The sequence below is a fragment of the Choloepus didactylus genome, chromosome 2 (genome assembly GCF_015220235.1).
Source record: "Choloepus didactylus isolate mChoDid1 chromosome 2, mChoDid1.pri, whole genome shotgun sequence".
Lineage (NCBI taxonomy): Eukaryota > Metazoa > Chordata > Mammalia > Pilosa > Megalonychidae > Choloepus > Choloepus didactylus.
In genome coordinates this window covers 91,180,348-91,201,718 of record NC_051308.1, presented here as the reverse complement: position 1 = coordinate 91,201,718, position 21,371 = coordinate 91,180,348, and the positions used below count along the sequence as shown (strand labels likewise).

The 21,371-nt window shown below is 40.9% G+C and overlaps 1 protein-coding gene across 2 annotated transcripts; it reads right to left on the bottom strand.

Annotated features, from left to right (window-relative positions):
• Window positions 1-500: 500 nt before the first annotated feature.
• Window positions 501-20,791, bottom strand: TNFSF4 (TNF superfamily member 4). Of its 2 annotated transcripts, none has more exons than XM_037812927.1 (3): window positions 20,639-20,791; window positions 4,867-4,915; window positions 501-3,292 (listed from the first exon to the last, which is right to left on the bottom strand). In XM_037812927.1, the coding sequence occupies exons 1-3, from the start codon at window positions 20,789-20,791 to the stop codon at window positions 2,943-2,945; spliced, it is 552 nt and encodes a 183-aa protein (XP_037668855.1). In that variant the 3' UTR covers window positions 501-2,942. The 2 variants fall into 2 exon arrangements, 1 of the variants encoding a protein (XP_037668855.1); XR_005213327.1 differs by lacking the exon at window positions 20,639-20,791 and adding an exon at window positions 18,928-19,228 and having other exon boundaries at window positions 3,250-3,292.
• Window positions 20,792-21,371: the final 580 nt, after the last annotated feature.

Genomic DNA, 21,371 nt, shown 5'->3' with positions numbered 1-21,371 from the left:
CTGTTGACATTGCCACCTCAATCGTTCCCTGAGCATGGCTCTGATGGCTAAAACTGAAGCAGGTGGGAAACTAGAAAGCATGCACCATCCTCCCCTCATCAATCATGCTAATCAGAACATGGGAAAGAAGAGAGGGATAAGTAAAAAACACCAAACTCTAACCAGTAGTGAATCCTGAGATCTTTTATTTATTTCCATGTAAATATCAATATTATTATTAGCTATATTATTAATATCAATATAAATACTCTCTGAGAGCCGGGAAAGCACTAAGTAAAAAATTATGGCTTAAAATAGGGGACCCGCCCAGTATGCTGAAAAACAGATGAGGATTTGGATCAAGATTGGAATCTCATCATTAGTTTCCTAAAAAGAAAGTCAGTGAGTAGCAACTGATCACTACTCTCGAAGAAACCAACAAGAAGACAGGAAAAATATTAGCTTGGCAGAAAAAAAAAAAAAAAAACTATAAAAGAGAAACTTATACCTCTTGACCCGTAGCAACTAGTACATATACATTTAATACGTGCACATTACCAGGTAGCTATGAACATAAAATTCTAGAATTTTAGAGATTTAGATATCACCTGGTGCACCTCTCTTGTAAAACAAGAGAGAGAACCAGGATCCAGCAATGGGAAATTATTTGCTCAAGATCACTTGGCTTGTTAGTGGCTCAGTCAAAATTGGAACTCTGATCTCCTGACTTCCTACTCAGTTCTCTTTCTACAAAACCTTGCCATGTCCAGAGAACGTTAATTATGCCTTTAGAAGACAAGACTTAAAAGGACTGAGACACAGAATACGCCTATTCTGATGGGCTGGAAGGTGGGGAAGTGGGCTGGTGCATGGCAAAGCGCCTCTGTGTGGCTAAAGGAAGCCAGCTCGGAAGAGCAGGCCAGGGGCAAGCAGCGGGAGTGGGTTCCTCGTGAGGAGGGGCCATGGCACCAGAGACAGCTTAACCCACAGAATAATCAGGCATAGACCTGGCATATGCACATCCATGAGAAATACAGACAGAAATTCCAAACTTAAAAAGTAAACATACATTTTCTTACATATTACCTATATTCATAAACATTTGCTTATTCAGATATCATGGATTGAGTAACAGTAACTGCAGAACATAGTCAATAACAAAGAAGTAAACAAATACATACACACACACACACACACACACAAAGATAAATCCTCTGAGTAGCCAGACAGATACCACAAAGTCCTTGCTCAGAATAATTCATGTAAAGCATTTATCCCAGTGCCAGGGCATGGGCCCTCCATAAATCTTTAGCTATTATTATATGAGTGCTTTGATAGCCACTCGGAGCTTGGTTATTCTCAACTTATAATATTTTTAAAATTAGCTTCTTTTTGCTTAGCTTCTTTCCATAACAGATTAAAATAGAGGTTAGGATTCTAGTCGGCAATAGACACTTAAGAAGAGATAGAAAACCTGTATCAAACAGACAGAAAAAAATCCAAATATAACTGGGGCCATTTAGTGTAGTGGCGAACAGCCCTCCATCTTTCTGTAGATCCTGGACTTATCACTGTATTGATGACACAGAATCATTCAGAAAGATTCAATTATGTGTCATGTACTCTATTGAAAATGGAAAGGGAAGCAGTTGCTAAATTAAATTTTTATATCAAAAAGTTTAAGTTTGTAAAAGTTTTGATACATGGAGAACTTAGGAATCATTTGGAAATTTTATCTAAAAGAAATCACATTCATCCATAATGACATAAATACAATACACTGTGTCAAGTTAAAAGGGACATTTAAACTAAATATAAGGGGCTCCTACTCTCTTGAAGCCTTGGTGTTGGCTGATTACAGGGCCTTATCTCAATGAATAATGTGAGCTCATACATAGTATTATAGTATTACTAGAGAGAGAATTACTTTTCCTAAGATACAATAGCTTCTTAGTGCCTTTGACATAAAGTTGCACTTTGTATAGAATTGCATCCTTTTTTGGAACTAGCAATGTGTTAAATGTGTACAAGGCACCGTGCTGAGTGGGAATCTCAGCACAAGCAGGAGGATGAGCACATGTTCCTTTGCCAATCTGTACTTAAGAATGTGTTTTCCTCCCCTGACTAACTGCTTAAATTCCTATTGCCTTTTCCCCTGATAGGCCCAGCATCACTGCTATCCTGTGCAATAAAAATAACCCTCACAATAAATTATCTCACTCTCCTTGCTTAGAAAAATCTCTCGGAGTTTCCCCTAAGCTGCTGATTAGATTTATCTCAGCATCATATCCCCAGGATGATTTAAAGGGAAGTTTCTGTTAAGGTTGTCTGGAGGCTGGGAAAGCAGAGTGGTAAATTTTTAAAAGCCCAGAGCACTCAGTATTCCTCAGACAACTGTCTTCAGTCCTGAAAGCTGCTCAGAAGTAGTTTTTCCTTTTGAACTCTGCCAAATGAGAGAGGTATACAGGCAATATGCAAACCACAACCAGTTAATCTTGGAGAGGCAGCTTTGACAGCCTCATAACCTTCCTTCTTTTTCCTCTTCATTTTGATAGTGCCACATGTCCAAATTCCAGCATATGGGAGTCAATGTCTTTTTGAATGAAGTAAGTTTATTATGACAATAACCTGACCAATGGAAACAATGTGTCTTGAGGAAGAGGAGCCTATGTTTTCATTCTTGCAAAGGTACCTAACAGACTCCAGGTAGGCACGGGGGATGAGGCTTAGGTGATTTAGAAGACATGAGGATAAATAAGGTTAATTGGTATGTAGAATCACTTTTAAATATCCCTGAGGTGCGAGGGAGGGAATCTGCTTCTGGTCACATCCCATGAGGCCATCTGGGTGATAGGGGTGACGAGCTGGGGCATCTCCTCCACTCACAATGAAGAATCAATCTCCTGTCCATCCCCTGCTTGGCTTTCATGCTGGTGCTTGCCTTAGGTGCTTCCATAAGTTCCTCAGTGGACGCAGAATTCACCAGGACTCTGATGGATGAGAATCAGCTCCCCACCATTCACCTGTATGTCTTCACAGGAGATGTTGTGAGTAGTCACATTCAAGTAGACTTTGTCCTTGTAGCCCAGATAGGCCACCGTGATGGAGTCGACAGACCTGACCTTGTTCAGAGGGAGTAGGGGTTTCCTACTCTTCCGGTATTGAAGGCCGAGGCTAACCTCCTGGGAGAAGTAGCCCTTCAGGGAAATGAGATAAAATCCATCACAGTTGATGATGATTGAGTTGTCTTGCACCTTCATGGTTTCTTGCTTGTTTTGAGATGTGATGATGAAACCTTTCTCATTTTCACACCCTGGGGTGGGGGGTAGGGGATGGGGGAAGGTGGAAAGAAAAAGAAAAAACAAAGAATGACTCCTAACCACCACATTGCAGGAAACTTCCAATACAACTAGAGCCTGGAGAGGAGAAAGTGATGGGGAGAGATTTCAAGAAGAGTGAAAGCAAGAGAGCATGTTGTTTCTACATGTGGGCTGGAGCATGCGTTACCTGTGCAATGGAAGGAGAGGCAAAGCTTATACTTCTGGGGGCCAAGGAAGTCTTAGATGGGGCCGTGACTCAGGAGCTGAGAGATTACGGCAATTGTCACACTAGACTTATGGCAGGAAATGGAGCCTCTGACTTTTCAGAGCCAGGAGATGTTGGCAACATCAGTGCACCCTTTCTTAGTGGTGGACTAGGGCAAGGGGTGGCAGGAGTGTCCCTTGCCCTGGTTGCACACACTACTCCCACTTTGAAGCTTGACTCAAAGCAACTGATTTTACCTGGTCCCTATTTTCCCTCCACCTGACTCTGGAACAAAAATCCTTCACAGGTCCCAGATGCTAGACTTACAAACAGCGTTTACCACTGGCCTTGACCAGCAGTGACATAAGCCTAATAATGCAGCTGTGCATATCAGGGTATCTGTGGGCTCAGGATGGATTTAGTAAGAAGCTGGCGGGGGAGCTCAAGTAAGGGGAACAGCTTCTACCTTCTTATTGCTAGTTTTTACTGGGGTGGGGGGGTGCCTTGACAAGAATCATTGTCACAGGAGAAAGAGGAAGAGGAGAAGGAGGCAGAATTATGGCTTTCATAGGTTTGTGTGGGGCCAATCCATATGTAAATCAAACAGCCTAAATTTCCTTTACTTCCTTCACCCCTAAAACCATCCTGAAGGGCCAAGCAATCGTGTCTTGGAATTCTTGCTTTGTCCCATGTCTTTTAGTGATGGAAAAGAATAGGACCCTGCTTCTAGCTAGAATTCAGTATTTTTTTATTTGTACCAGGCCCATGGGCTACACTTTGAATTGAAACTGAGGACAAGTTATGGAGTGCAGGGATATACTTCCCTTTAGGTTCAAGAAACTTCATAAACAAATGGATGGTCAGAAAGAAACTACAGCTGGTTGCCCTAGTATAATCATAGATCCAAACAATGTTCTCCTAGTAGCAGTTCAAGTATCACATTGCCTTCATATGTGGGGTCTCATTAAGGTATAATCTCATTGGGGTATACTCTTGTCCCATAATAGGATTATTGCAAAATGTATCTTGAGGTCAGATAGACTTATAAGAGGAAAAGCCTTACTTTCTTACCTGAAAGAATGAGAACAATTCCTACCTCAAAGGGATCCTGGGAGGAGTAAGTAAGGGGATATAAAGTAATTAGTACAGTGACCAGAACATATTTGGTATCTAATTAATTACATTTTCTTCTTTATCCAGCCTTCTTAGTCCCAAATGAAAATAATATGCAGGCTCCAACAATTCTGGAATTTAATGCTTCCTTTTGGAAAGGGAGAAATCTTGTGCTCTGGAGAAAACTAACAGACTGAAGAGAAGATTCTTTTTAAAATATGAATTAATTAAGCTTTTGACAATACTCACTGGTAAATCCTACACTGATACTTTGAGTTGAAGTACTCTGAGATGGTACCTGAGGGAGGAAAAAGGACACATTTTTAGGGAAAATATGAACAAATGGAACTGGCAAGTCTTATTAAGTGAATCAGAAATGCAGTAGCATATAGGGGGAAATTTCAAAATGGTTTTGCACTAAACAAGAACTTCACAAAAGATTTGACTTTCTCTATGATGCTTAGAGCCAGACTTCTCAGCTACCCCCTCCCCTTTCTTTTCTGTAACCTCTCTTTACAGTTAGGACTATTTCGCTCTTTTATGCAAGCATCTGAGATCTGTTCTCAGATCTGCCAAATTTTTTCTCTGGTATATTCTTTTGACTCACTAAGCCCCAATTTCCCATTTTGAGAGTCAACAGTCATCCTATTAAGAATAGTCATCTAAATAGTCATCTTATTAAGAAACCCATTCAGTCATAGAGATCTCCTCATAGAGAGGGCTGTCAGTAATCCATCCGTTGGGGTGAAAGAATCCCAGAATATGCTGGGAGTGAAGTCCTGAAACTTCGCAGTCACTTGCTCTTTTACTATAAGGGAGTCCAAATTTCAGGGAACATGGGCATTAATCCTTAAGAGTTCAGTAGATTTGGTTGTAACTTTTTAAAATGTGGGGTCTTTCCCCTTCAACAGTTTAAAAAGCCTAACTTAAACAAAGTGAGCTTTCAAGATCAAGAGAAGAAGTAAAACAAAGAAGAGAGGAAGCCCAGTAGATAAAATACCTGTGGTAACATGGTAGTTAAAAGAGCAAAGTTCAATACTGAGGCAGCCTAGAATAGGGAACCTTGGGCCAACAAAAAGGGGCCACAGAACTAGGATTGCAAATGAGCCAATCCTAAACCACCCTTGATGGACCAATCAAGGCAGCCTGGAATGCAAGAACCAATCAAAATGGCCTTCAATTGAGCCAATCATAAGTCACTCTTAACTGGTCCCCAGTTTGACCAAAGTGCAGTCTCTTATTTGCATAAAAATCAGCCAATCCTAAAACACCAAGTGGCTAAGCCCTCCCTCTCACCAATAAAAGGCCAAAGACCAAACTCACTGGGGGTGGTTCTCTGTTGCGTTTGTCCATGCAGACGATTTTTGGGGTGTACCGTCCTGAGCTGTAACACTGCCTGAGTTGTAACACTGCGTGGGCTGTAACTCTGCTTGAGTTGTAGCCTGCTGGGAGCTGTCTCTTTGCTCAAAGGCTCCAGCCTGATGGTGCCCTCCATAGTATCTCAAATAAAGTTTTGTTGTCACCTTGTGACTGGCCTGTCCCATCTGTGAATTCTTTCTCAGCAGGACCCCTAACCAGGAGTAAGACTCCACTCCCACTCCAGTAGGAGCCCAGCCTCGTCCAGTGAGCTGGTAACAATATGGAGCAAATTCCAGTTTATATTAAGTGAAAAAAACAAAGGGTAAAATTGTGTGTAGGGAATATGCACATTTATGTTAAAAGGTAGTAATAATGCCTGCATGGTCACTGAATATATCGGAAAGAACACCCAAGGAGCTGGTCATAAAATTTGCCCCTTAGGAAAGGAATTGGAAACCTGAGATCCAGGGTTATTTCTCATGATCTACTTTTTAATTTTTTTTTTAATTTGTACCATATACTTGTGCTACCTACTATAAAAAGAAATAGAAAAAAAAAGAACACCTTTTGTGCCTGCCAAGAACAACAGCTCTTTCCAGAAGGATATCTTTGGGAAGACATCCTGATCAAAGTTGTGGGGAAGAATCCGTTTGCACACCCTACGGAGTGGAATCCCTGCTTCCCACTCTCCTGGCACACTGACTGGAAGCTGAAGCCACCGGGATCCCACTGGAAACTGCCCAAACAGATGAGGAATTCCCTTCTTCCATTTTAAGGAAATAACATGCCTTACCCAGTTGAAGCCAAGATGAAGCATAGGAGAAGGGAGAGCCTTTCTGAGACCTGCCAGTGGCTGCGCCTCTGAAGCTATATTAGTGCAATGTGCAAAGCACACGTGTTGACTTGGGTAAAAATGGGAGTCTTTGGCTCTCTCCCATCTGTGAACTTTCTGTGACACCTAAATTGGTATCCTTTATGCTTAAGACCATGATCTGGAAGACCTCTCAAAAGGTATATTATCTTACCACCGTACTTCTCCGGGTAAATAAAGACCTCCACTTCTCCCTGAGCCAGTTGGTACCAGGATGAATTGCCACCTTGTTAAAGTCAGAAACAGCCTGTGAGGAAGCAACAAGGTGCAGCATCCAGCAAGGTGGGTTCTAATTAATTCCAGGCATTCAGATAGTGTGTCATCTTAGGCAAGTTTCATAACTTCTCTGGATTTCAGTTTCTTCACCTTTAAAAATTTCTAGATCTCAGGCATCCCTTTCTGCACTAACTTGAAGACCCCTTGTAGTAGGTTGAATTATAAATTTAAAAAAGGCATGTTCTTAATCTTAATCCCATTCCTATGGATGTGAACTCATTGGAATAGGACTTCTTGAAGATGTTATTTTAGTTGGGGTGTGGCCCAACTGAAATGAAGGTGGGCCTCAATCTGATTACTGCAGTCCTTTGCAAACAGAAGAAATTCAGACATAGTCAGAGAAGGCCACAGGGAAAAGCCAGAAGTCAGCAAGAACTCAGAAGAAAAAGGAAGAACATCATATGTGATGAGAAAGCCAAGGGACCCAAGGATTGCGGGCCAGCCAGAGAGCTACTGACCCCAGGAAGAAGCAAGCCTTCTAGCCTCTGAAACCATGCACCACAAACCATGAGCCTGTTGTTATGCCAACCCATTGTATGATACTTATCTGAGCAGCCTGGAAACTAAGACACCCCTCATCCCCAAATTTACTTCAAGTCCCTGATTTACAAAGCCGCCCTCATGATTTGGGGTTATCTGAGTGACTTTTACAAAAATAACAAAACATTTCTGCAAACCAAGGAAACGTCCCAACTCTTTGAAGTGCCCTGATGACATAGGGATGGTAGTGAACAAGCTGACATCCTCTGAAACCACGGTGCTGAGAGGAAGGGAGGAAAAGCACATGTGACTTCCTCCCTTGGGTTGATCTACTGGTACTCCAGACTCAGCCATCCCTACCTGTGCCTCCTCCAGAAGGTCACCCTGGGGTAGAAATTTGTGTATTCTCAGAAGGTTCTCACTGCCATCAATGTGACAAGTCTGGGCAATGTTGTGAAATAGAAAAAGATGGACTTTCCTCTTGCTCCCTGCCCTTCCACCATTTTCCCTCTCATCTTCCACACTTGATTACCTCATGCTGACTACCCCACTGCCAGAGACACCCCCGAGTGCCTGGTTCAGGGTCCTCCATGGCTTGGTCCCAACTTCCTAGCCAAGGCATACTGCTCTACATATCCTTTCTGTGTCTTATGATCTAGGCAGCCATTTGCTCTAATCTCCTTGTCCTTGAATGGAGAGTCTAGTAGGATGGGACAAAAAGCATAGGCTTTGGAGTCAGACTCTGTTCAAATTGTGACTTCTCTAGTTTTGTGATTTTTGAAAAGGTTATATACTGTTTATAAGCTTTAGTTTTCATATTTGAAAATAAGGTGTAATACTGGTATTGGAATCTTCCAGGCAATGACTGTGGAGTCAAAAGAGTACAATTTATGTGAAAGCACCCAGCAACTTGCTTGGCACATGGAAAGCATTCAAAAATGCTTGCTTCCTTTTTTCTCTCCACCATCTCCTTCTATCCATCTCTGCACAGCAAAATCTTACCACTCTCAAGGCCTAAATCAATATTCTGATTTTTCATTTCTATACTCTTATAGTAATTTTTAAATAATTCTATTGACACTTACCACTTACTGATTACCACTTACTGATACAATAATTAGATACATGTCTCATCTCCCTTAGCATTCTTAGCTGTGTGACCTCAGAAAAATTACATTATCTTGCTAATCTTTAGTTTCATCATCTGCCAAAGAGAGATAAAAATCTATATCTCAGAGGGCTGTTGTGATATTTAAATGGCATAAGGTATATGATTGTTCAAGACCCAGTCTGGAACATTGTAAGTGGTTGATAAACTTCCACTCTTTTTCTTATGTGCACATAGAAGACAAGATCTATGTCATGTTTCCAATTTATTCTACCTATCACTATATAAGATTTATACATAACTATATGTTTACAGAATAATGAAATGAATTAAAGGAAAAACAAAGACTGCCAAAGTAATCAGTTCCCTAAAATATCAACCCTCTGGGTCCAAAAAGATCTGGGCTTCATAAGGAAGGTAACCAGAAAACAATCAGAAGATATTTTTTCTATCCACATGTGCAAATGTGGTCTTTTGTATATCAAGGAAAGAGAAATCTCAAGATCTTCTCCAGACACTAAAATAAAACTGAAAATATCAAAGGTATGGGAAGGCTTCCATTGAGGATGGGCTATAGGGTGAAGTTTTTTCAATCTGGAAAGTCTGAGGAGTATACACCATCCTCAAAGGTGGAATGCAAACTTCTTTGGTAAGTCTCCACTCCAGAATCAAAGTATACCCCTGAAGGTCAAAGGAAGCATGAAAGAGTATAAAAGAAGTCATCTTATAGTTGAATCTTATATTTTACAGATGAAGAAACTGAGGCCCACAGAAATGAAGGGATTTGACACCTGCCCTCCAATTCAATACAATTTTCATTAAACTATACAAATAATTTTCATTCTCGCGGTACAGATTTGAATTGAGGCAAACCTGCCATGAAGACTGTGTTAATATTCCATTCATTGTGCCCACTTCACTGCTAACGTTGGAGGAGAGAAGAAGTTGCAGCACATAGCAGATTGACAGTGGGTGGTCTCACAATGACTTCAGTATGAGAATGCATGGGGAAAGCCCAGAATCCAGGCTTCCTTCTGGGTTGAGGAGCTGTCAAAAGAGAATCCAAGAAAACAGGAAAAACCAAATACCAAGTAGGCACTTGATATATGAGTGATTTGACCACTTGGCAATTAATGAAAGTGTCATGTCTAGAAACAGCTGATGACAAAATGGGAAGTTGGCTAAACCAGTGATTGTTAAACTAATGTGCATTACAATTGCCTGGGAAATTTATTTTTAAAAATCAGCACTCTCAGAGACTCTGATTCAAAAGGCCTCGTTGGAGCCAGGAATCTGTAATGTTACAAGCACCCAAGGTTCCAGATTTGAAAATAACTGCACTAAACTGAACTTCTAAAGGCTTGAATCCAGGAATATACCTTCTCTCACATCCTGTGCAATGCCATTCCCAAAGGCAGTGCTCAAGAAATGTTTCCTCTACTGGAAGTATTATTCAGTGGTTGAATGAAGGAGAGGATTGTAATATTACTTTGTGGTTTGCTTAGAGGTAGCATCTACACGTGTTGAATGCCTCCTATGTGGCAGGCATCACACTCTAAGGGAACACAAAAGGGTACAACACACAATTCTCTCCTCACCCAATCGTTGACAAATTCATACTCCAGTTGGGGAAATAGTCCCTCTACATAAAATGGCAAAAGTAACCTTTAGTAAATACCAAATAAGAAGTAGCCATGTTTTAAGTTCACAGGAAACAGAAATATCATTGTAGACTTCACAACTAAGAAAGATTTTACCAAGGAAGAAAGACTTAGACTTAGGCTTTGAAAGAAAAAAGGAAACCAGAAAAGCAAATGACATTTCATAATTATCTGGAGGAAAAGTCTAGAAATGGGACCATATTGGTGTGTTCAAGAAAACAGAATTAAAACCTAATGAGCACTTACAGCATGCCATGTTTGCTGCTCAAAATAATCCTGTGAAATTGGAATAATAATTCTCATTTTACAGATAGGAAAAATGAGAATCACTGCTGTTAACAACTTGCCCAGGAATAAACAGGTATTAACTTAAGTTTGGTCAAACCCCAGGACTCTTTCCATGAAAATGTGTCTATTTCTTGTCCTGCACCACCTTAAGTGTATAGAAGCCCTAAGAAGTGCATTTATCTCAGGGCCCAAGATTAATTTGGACTATCTTCATTATCAGTATTGAATATTCTTTGGATAGTTCTCAAAATACTCAGATATGTCTCAAAATGCCCAGAAATCCTCCTTCAGAAAGAGTTCTTTAGCCAACCCCTCCCCTGCCAGGGTTGTCTGTGTAATTCAAGTTGCCACAATCATTAACTGGGCTTTGATTAGGTGCAACTGTCCTGGCAAAGGCAAGCAGGCCCTGGCACAAGCACAACAAAGGCTGCAAGGAGAAGAGTCAGAATTTGTTCCCTTCCTGTCCCCTTTCAGCAGCTTGAGCACTGGGCTCTCCAGGAACAGAGATGGGAAGTGTTTGATGTTGGGCATTTTCCCAGCTGTCAGGACTATGTACTCAAGAAAGTGATGCTGGTTTCAAGAACTCCTCTTTGGAGAGTGTAAGCCTTCAGTTCTGACTCACTGGGATGTGGTGTGGGACTGCCCACTGTATATTCATTTGGCATTTGGCATGGAGGGGGATATTTGTGGCAGGAGGGAATGATATTCATCAGGTAAGAAACCAGGAAGTGGGCTCTAAATGCATTATGTGGGTCTTGCCCTTCCTCACCTGATAACAGGCTACAATGTCAAGATCCTGGGTGGGGGTGGGGTGGAAGTGGAGAGTGAGGATGGGGTCGAGGGTGGGGGAGTGAGTCAGTGGATGTGATGCAGACTCCCTGGTTCACCACGCCATCTCTACTGGATGCGAACATCCCCTCCCTGACCTTGGGCTTCCTGTCAATCAGAGGAGATCCGAGAGACCGTAGCGCATGACCTCGCAAACTCTCAGGGTGTGTCTCAGGGGGCCCCTGAAGAGGAAGATGGAATTTTCCACACTTCTCCACTACAGTAGGCTGAGAAGATAGGTGCATCCTAGTGGAGTTAGGGTGTACTCAGTCCTCCGCAGAAACAACACCCCACAAAGGATGGCCCTGAACTGCTGATCAGGGAAGTTCAGAACCCCACCCAGAGAGAAAGAGAAAGGAGTAAAAAGAATGAGCAAAAACTGATACTCTGGCTAAGGAGTCTTCAATATTCAGGAAACTCTACCCCAAAAGTTACATTTATCAGAGATGAAAATATGTGGGTTTGAAAACCTTGTTAAATAAAGAGTTAATTGAGATTTAGTGAGCCCAAAGAAAAAGCATTTTAATTGTCATCCAAAATCTTCTCTTTCTCCATCTCTGCCCCTTACCATCCCTGTTAACTCCTCTTTGAGGCAGCCTCTCTCTTAACCTCCATCCTCCTTCAACTGCACAGCCCAAGTGTTATCTGAATACCTTCCTACTGTGACCTCCCTTTATAGACCCTTTCCTCTGAACCTCAGAGAACATGAACTGTGGTTTCATTAGCATTAGCAGTTGACAGATTCCTAAGAGGAACCTCACGTATCCACGTAAATAACCAAATCAATCAAAATCATCCATGTGGCATGAACACACCTTCAAAAGTATGTGATTGACTTAATGTACCAACTCTTCATATCCTCAAGGGGAAGATTTTCTTATACCTTGGTTTCTCTTCCCACATGGGGAAATCTTCAAAGTACACTGACAGAAGGATCTGCCAAAACATTTCTGAGAACTCCCTTCTTACCTTCAGTGATTGAGGAAGTCTCCACCATAATACCCCAGTACTAACGTAGCCTCTAAGCAACTGAAGGTTTCCAATGTATACATTGCCTGACCCAAAATCCTATCATGCTTCAAACATAGTTGGCATTTAGTAAATAAATTTTTGCTGACCTAAAGTGGAACTTAGCCCCTTTGACTATACATGGACCCTAGCCAATGGTTGCATGGTCACATAGTATCTGACGCTGGTTCTAACCAAGACCATATATTTGTCAATGTTTCTGAAATTTCCCCATTCATCCTTGAGTACAAAGGAAGCAGCAGAATTATTATACTTAATATTTTTCCTTTTGAAGTCACTCATTCCCCTTCCCATTTGTTATATAAAAAGGAGGGCCCACCATTGCCTTGAGAAGGCAACCTAGCAGGGTAAACAAGGAAGGCATTGGGCTGGGAGTAGGGATGCCGGGGTTCTGGTCTGGGGCCAGAGAAAGTCCTTTCCCTTCCTCAGTTTTTAATTTCCTTATCTCAATGTCCAACCTCAATCTATTAAGATGGTTGGAATAAATAATATCTAATGACCCCTCCATTTCAGAGCTTAGGCAAATCACGATATTCAAAAGGCAAATTCCAAGAGGTTGAGTGACCAAGGCTGGAAAAGCCTTTCAACACCGTAGACCCCTCTGCTACAGCAAAAGCAGCAGGGCCTCCTGCTCCCCGCGTGGTGCCTCTAATGAAAGATCAAGACCTTCTCTAGCATTGTCTGCAGTAAGGCTGTTACCCCCAACTGCATTTAGAAAACTCCTGTTGAGACATCTAAATAATCCTGAACATTTGTCTGGTACAAACTAAGACTAATTACTGATTAAAAAAAAAAAATCTCAGAATAGCAGTGAATGATGAAGATGATGTGACAACCATAGCATTTTAAGCTAAAGCCTTCCTATTAGTTAATGGAAGAAAAACCAAGTGCCCATCTCAAAAGTAAGTATGCTCATTTATAATCCCAACTGAGAAACTGGGTGCCAAAGTGTGGAGCTTCTTGTCATGGGAGAGAAAAACAACACAGGTGCCAAGGCCCTAGCTCTGAGGCTCTATACCTCCCTCCTGTACCTCCCTCCCTTATCCAGCTCTTATCACATACTGTGTTATTGCTTTTTCACAGCCTTCTCTCCCTACCAGGGCAAGGTCTGAGAGGACAAAGAGGACAATGTCTGTCCTACTCACTATTGCTTGTTTCCTCAGTGACAGATACTTTTGTCCCTTAAATATTGTTGACTAAGTAAATGAATAAATGATTAAATAGGAATTTGTACATAGCATGCAAATCAACCCTCGCATGAAAGTAATTGTTATAATCCGAGTATGAGAGAACTGGAATGACCCTGGGTGATTACATAGTCTAATCTTATTGTTAAAAAGAGAGAGAGAGAGAGAGAGGAAAATAAGGTTCAGAGAAAATAAATGAGTGAGCTAGTACCAGAAATCTAGGTCCCCTTCCCCCTCTATGAATATATTACATATGCAATGCTATGACTATTTTATAAAAATAACCTATGAGGTACTATGCCATTGTAAAAGTGTCATTGATCATATTATCTACATTTGTGCAAATAGATTTAAGACATTTAATAAAAGAGTTTTTCTTCCCTGTACAAGGTCATAAATACTTCCCCAAATTTTTCCCAAGAGCAACTGAAATCAGAAAAAGAAAAGAGAAATTTTTAAAACAGTCAGCCAACATTCTTCAACTTTAGAGACATGGAGTCATGGATGAGTATAACGAAAAGAGGACTGAAATTTCTAACCCTGACCTTTGTTTGCAAACCTAGGCAAGTCCCTGTGCCTCAAATGTCCTCATTTGTAAAACTGCATTCAAATGTCTGTTCTATCTTCCTCCCAGCTTGTAGTGAAGAAGTAAGGACAGAAGTAGGGAAAAGAGCCGCACAAAGCCAAAAGATTATTATTGCAGTAGCATGAGGAGCAGTATCCCTCAACCTCCCTCACTACCAGGTGCCCAGTCTCCGCTGAAGCAATGAACACAGACAGGGCCAGATCAGGTTAGAGGCCTGGGAAGCTGGAAACGTTACCCAACACACAAGTAATTCAAAGTATATTTTAAATTACTAAACTGTAAAATAAGTGTTTTACAACTTGTTCTATAATCCAACAAGGTTCTTATATTTCCCTTCGATGACTGTTTTGATGTTTCTAATCATTTTTTATAAATTCATTGTCATTTTCATCCTAATCTTTGACACTGCTCTGCTCGTGCTCTAGACTCACGTTTTGGCTGTCTGCAGAGGAGCCCAGCCCTGAGCATGCGCCACCCAGATTTTCTGGGCCCCTCGGTTCCTGACTTGTACAATAGAAGTCAGGCAGTTGGGGAATCAAGGTTTCCTATTTCTAAGCTCTTACTAAATCAGTATAGGGAGAATTAAAGTTTGGGTCTGTCTATCCATCTGTAAGTCAGGGTGTATTTTTAAACAGTGATTACATGCCATCAGAGCTAGACAAATTTAAATTAACAGTCCAACTAGGGTAAGCTTTAGAATATAAGGATTGCTAAAAAAGGAAAGAATTTTAAAATTATGTTAGTCATATCACCAATGTTTCTAGTATTGTGAAACAGGGACTCCCACACCACATGCCTTTTCTAAATATAATGTTCTATAGCTAAGTACATACAATTTTAGCAGCCAAGTCATTTGAGAATTGGATGAAGTATACCAAAGTGGAGAGAGAGAAAGATAGCCAGGGCCATGGGTTCTAAGTGAATAATTTTAGATTTCTGAGCCACTTTCAAATACAGCCTAAGAAGCAGATACTAACGCTTCATATCCTCCAAAATTCTCTCCTTCACCCTTTTTCTCTTCTCTAATCCAGCCATGAACACCAAATTAAAAATCTATATTCAAAAGGGCTAGAACTACTCCAAGGGCTTTGTGGGGTTTTATACTTTCTTTTGTCCTAAGAATTGCAGGAGGGAAATCAAGGTCTATGAAAATAAAGGTAACGTTAACAACTCTGATGATGCTTTCTGAGGTTTGAGTTATGGGTGTATGTGTATGTGAGAGAGAGAGCCACAAGGTAAACATTTTAGTGGTTGTACACTTATGGAAGCATGTTCATGGATAATAATAATCTTACCATTTACAAAGCTTGTAACACAACATTTGATTCCCACAACCACCAAATAAGATATACAGGAATGGTATCACCCACCATCCCACCTCCACCTCCAATCTTGAAAATGATTAAACTGAATCAGGGAATTTCAGGGAAGCTGAAAAACTGGACTGGACCAGAATCATCTGCTTCCTGGTCCAGCACACTCTCTTCTATACATCAGGGACTCCCTAAAAGTCTGAGAAGACGGTCTGTATTTTGGGATAAGGAAGGGTTTTAATTCCTTCATTTGAAAAGGTGTGGATATCAAAAGCATGGGTGGCTACAAACAAATCCACAAGGCATGGGATGCTGGGGAATCAGGTTCCTTCCCAATTCTATGACATATTCCATCTGTGACTATGGAAAAATAACCTTGCTACTTTGTAACTCTTTTTTTTTCCACTTGCTAAATAAGAGATAACAACATGCGCACACCTATTCCAACCCAAAGGACTCCCTGAAGGGGTGGGGGTGGGGATAGCTTCAGATTCTCTGAGAGTGGAGGGCACTGAAAAAGCTTATTAAATGAAACAGAAAGGAAGGGCACACAAGGCTGAGTCTGTGAAGTAGGGGCTCAGGTCAGAGAACAGGAATAGGGAGAAAATCTTCCTAATCTTAATTCCACAGGAAAAGAAGATAGGTTCTGTTTAAAAGACGCCGGAGAATGGTTAGTTTTACTATGGTGCCCTCTAGTGAAGCGTGAGATTGGATTTGCTTTCTATATTTGCCTCTATATGGATCACATAACAGAAGTGTAATTTGGAGAAGCAACATTTTTGTTAATTTTCCCCGTATTTTCTTCTGCATAGAATGTAAAAATGAGTGCTCCCTTAGCATGATGTTCACGACCCTTTGCAACATGCGCCCCTCACCTAGATTTCCAGCCTCATCTTCTGCCACTTCCCCCACAAACAGGACTCCAGCCATTTTGACAACTTGCTGATCATACCTAGAAAGCCTTCTGCCTCCCACCCACTCCATCTCTCTCGATAGGAAGAATTTCTACTCCTCCTCCCATCAGCTCAAGCATGACCTTACCACCACCACCACCCAGTTTTTACTGAACCCCCCGAAGACAGGCAGACCTCACCCCGCCCCCATCTGCTCTTCCCCTTGTCCCTTGAGCACGTCTCTACATGTGTTCCCCTTTTGCCCACCCGCCCCCCACTCACATCTTGACTATAAGATTAGAGTTCACGAACCTTCTCCAATGCAGGCTTGTGTCTCGAATGCCTCCAATGTACCTGACACAAAGTAAATATCCACTGAATTCAAGAAAGGGTGCTTTGATTGATAATAGCAAGAACTAGACTAGTCTAGGAGTCAGAAATTTCTGGTTAATGAACTGGGTGATCATGAACAGTTTGCTTATCATCTCTGGATCTGTTTTCCTATCTGTAAATAGTCTAATATCTGCTCAAACATCCAACAAGTCTCCAAGTTTTCATACTACTTCCTTTAAAAGTCATGAATACTTTCTGACAAATCAGTTCAATTCCTCTGATTTTTCTTTCTAATTCCCATAGTTTTGATTATGAAATGCAAATTCAATCGCATCCAAAATTATATCGTATGTCTGTCATAAAAAAGTATTTCTAAAAAGTGTATTAGATTGGAGAGATATTTATGATGCACTAATCTGAGACAAGATTTTCTTAGACAAGCTCCTTTTTCCCTTCCTAAATGACACAAAGTAAGGTCCAAGTAGTAGCCTGAAACTCTATGGAGAAATATGAATTCTAATTCTGGCTGTTGTTGACACAGAACTGTTCAGCCCACTTTCTAAGTATCTCTACTTCCCAGCAGTAAAAAGGGATAAGAAGGTAAACAGAACAGCAGGATAAACTGAAGGAATTATCACTAAAAGCACTCACACCCATAAAGTGCTATAATAAAGGAGATAAGTGTCTTGGAAGAGCCAGGCTTCAATGGCCTGGAGGCCCATGGATATCATTTGTCAAATCTTCTCACCTTAGAGGTCTGCTTTTTACTAGGAGTGTCTCCCAGCTGAGGTTCCAGGTACAACTGGAAGCCTGATACTTTCAACAGTAGCCCCAATAATTACCCAAAGAGTATGTATGTTCTTTTTGATGAGCCAAAGTACTTAGTTTAAAAACTTGTAATGAGTATTCTTCCTGAGCACTCACTTCTTTCCCCTTTCTAAACAAGGTATGCTTAGAAAGATAACCAGACTGGGTTATTTAGATATGTCCAGAAAGTATACATTAAGTATGTATGTGCAAATTTTATCCCCCCACCCCAGTCCCTTGTTAAGAACAAGGAAAATCCATAGGGTTAGACACAAAACTCTACGTGCACTTACATATTATTTTCCTCAACTCCTCCTACCCATTCTATAACCCTATAAACCATACACTCACAAGATATTGAGCTGGAAAAGAAGTCGCTGACCATCTGATCCAGCTGCCTCATGTTACAGATAAGAAAGTTTACCCTCTTTGGAAAGTGAATCGTATGAGGGATGGGCAAGGTCTATCTGTTTGTTTGTTTTTTTCTGATATCTCAAAAATGGAACCTTCTGCTTTTTCACGTATTTAATTAAAATTCAACCCAATGGTAAGAAAATAGATATTACTAAATAAACTTCATTGAGGGGAAAGCTGATTGCCAGACCGAGTTTAATACCTATATCTATAGTTCTACAGAGTCAGTCACTCAAGTATGCAATTGATTGATAAGGCTAAAAACAAAATTTTAAAAATGAGGAGAAAAGTATGATTATCCTCCAAATACCTTTCTCTTACAATAGAAGAGAACCAGTTAACTGCATGAACAATGAGCATTTTAGCTCTATTTCATCCCGGTATGCATTAACTAGATATTCTCTTATAAAAGTTGAGGTTTAATTTATATTACCACCAACACCATCCACTCCACCCCTCAACCAAAATTCCAAACAATCTTCTGAGTTTAAAAAGGTTGCCAGTCTGTGTCCCTTTTTCAGCAGCTACTCTACACCCTTCTTTTCTCAATCTTTCTCTCTCTCTCCATAGACACACACTATCACAAGACCCATATATGCTATCCTTCCCCATAATAATAATTATTTATAATAATAAATACATGAGATTAAATGTAAGAACCCATCTCACTCCTCTTGGTCCTATAACAGTATAAAAAATTACCTTAGCTAGAACAGTCTAGCTAGAAATAAGAAAAAAATTTAACGTCAAGTGAATTTCAAATTTCTGGGCCAAAAAATACTTTTGCATCTAGAGTATATGGGACCAAATTTCTTCAGTAAACAGTTCTAACATACTTCCTATGTTTCTGCTTTGATTTCTGCAAAACTTACCTGACCTTTTCTTGAAGGCTGCGCCAGGATTAGAGAACATTAATTCTCTCCCAGGGACGGCTCATCATGGTTTCTAGTGTCCTGAAAACAGCACCCAGCTTTTTCCTTCTTGATTGTCACAGAGTTGCTAGATGACTTGCCAAAAAGGACCCCTCTCCTTCTCACTGTCCCTTGGGCATCAATCCCCCAGGGGCAGCCCTGGCCACAAACAGACTGTACATCTATGTTTTACATTTTGCTCCAGCCTGTTCCAAGTCCTGATGCAATTAACTAGCTTTGTTCCAGGCCATCTGTCCTCTCTTTTTATCATCACACAGTGTAAGGAAGTATGTAACACTGTGGTTGTTTGAAAAAGCCCTTTAAGGGCTCCCTGACCCAGTGAATGCACTCAGCTGTTCTATTTTTGGTTACTTTGTTTTCTTCTCAGAGGAGCCTAATTCTGATCTAAGCTGTGGGCACCCTTCCATCTACTGTCAGTTCACCCAAGGGTTCTGCGCAAAAAAAAACTGTGTGGTGGTAAGAGGACAAGCTGTTGAGCTAACTGGTCTGGAGACTTGAGCGTGACAACGGCCGCACTTGCAGAATTTGGGGACTTAAACGTTCTGCAGTGCAATGATCACAACCACCCACCCACCAGCTGCCCTGCACTGAAAACCCCCATTTCCTGCAACAGAGACAAGCCCAGGCATTTGTTAGGATTCTGCTCATCTCATCTGGTTTAATTTAAGGTACCCAGTGTCTGACATGACCCTCAGGAATAAAAATTCCTTTTCTTTGATCCTTACCAGGGAGAGACTTTTTCATCCCAAAGCAACAAGCCAGAGAAACAGGGATTATTGGACTAACCCCAACAAGGGAACACAAGGAGAATATAGATTTATTTTCTTTTCAGCAGAGTCTTCTGTAATCAAGAACATCCTTGAAGACCCAATGAGTGTTTGTATATCTGAACAAATATATAAAATACATAAGAAAAAAAATGTAAAAAGGGAAAGCATGGGATCAGGAGAAAGAGAAGGAAAACTATATAGAATAACTTAATTACAAGGGAAAAATGTTAGAAAGATGATATCCCACTATATAATGTATTGACAAAGTGGAAGAATGTAAAGTGATGCCATTAAGTTGTGATTAGGCTGTTAGAAACATTATCTGATTAAATGTTGGACATATGCACCTGCCCATATGCACACACACTTCTCTGTCTTTTAAATGCACAGGTGAGCTATTTAAAAGAATTTATTATTAATCATTTTGCTTTTTAAAAAAATCTCACTTATTGTCTATGGAGTTCATGAATATGATGGGAAAGTGGAACTGGTCTCTTATTTCCTTTTTGTATTAATTCCCTGATCAGGCACACTACTAGGAGGATGGATAAACCAAAATCAGTGGCTCAAAGCTTCAAAATGACAACTCATAAAGGAACACCAGGATCCTTGCATGGCAAAAGAAAAACAGAATAATCTAGAAGCAGTGCCTCTGCATTTTTCTCTCCCCTTTGCCCTACCACTGCCACCACTGAAAATAAGGAAGGAAAGGAGAGACAGGAGGGTCATTGATCACACTTCACAATCACTGAGGGGTTAAAAAAAATAAAAAAAAGATACATTCAACAGTTTTGGCATCAGATTATTTTCAAGTAACTGTTTGCAGCTGCTGGAGCTTCTACCAGCATGAGGGAGAGGAAGAAAGGTGCCCACTGGTGCATCTTACCTGAGAAGCATAGAAGTGCAGGCAGATGTAGGTGAGGCACAGCAGCAGCCCCAGTCCCTGAATCACGGAGGCTACCACCAATAGCTTGTTCCTCCCGAATCTCAGTCTTGGAGCGTTTCCCACAGTCTCGTCCAAGGGCTGGGTCCCTTCCATGTTCACAATCTGGTCGTAGGGAAGATGAAAGCTGCAGCGGAGGGGAACCTGGGGGAGGGCTGACCTCTTCTCCGCAAAGGAGGAGATGAAGGCAAAACTAAGTGTATCAATCAGGACCAGAGATAAAAGGCGATTGAAAGAGCACAGCAGACTTTCTCAGTTTTAACGCTGCAGCATTTGCAGGCAGGCGGGGGAACTTCTTTGTGACTAATCTGAATTTCCCCTTTACTTTCTTTCTTTCTTTTTTTTTTTTTTTTCTCTCCCTCTGGGCTAACAGGGAGTTGTTTTTGTGGCATTCCAGTTCAGATTTGAGTGACTGTGAAATGACAGTCATAAAAGTGTGCTCTTTTCTTAATTTCTCATTGCACACGTAACCAGATTGTGGGTCACTTGGTAAAGATAAAAATCATCATCCGTTGATACAGGAGAGCATGTATGTCTCTTCCTTGAGGTGCCTTAAGCCATAGAAGAGACTTAAGGAAAATGCTGACCTAAGGCTCTTGTCTACACTTTACTCATTTTACAGATTCAGCAAATAAAGCATACACAGACCATTCTTGAAGTGAAAGACAGAAAAGAA

Excerpts from the sequence above, each read along its gene's own strand:
- TNFSF4 (XM_037812927.1), bottom strand. The coding sequence starts at position 20,791 with ATGGAAGGGACCCAGCCCTTGGACGAGACTGTGGGAAACGCTCCAAGA. Across the intron at positions 4,916-20,638 it reads TGCACTTCTATGCTTCTCAG|GTACCATCTCAGAGTACTTC; the intron begins GTAAGATGCACC and ends TTCCTCCCTCAG. Across the intron at positions 3,293-4,866 it reads TATCAGTGTAGGATTTACCA|GGTGTGAAAATGAGAAAGGT; the intron begins GTGAGTATTGTC and ends CCCCCACCCCAG.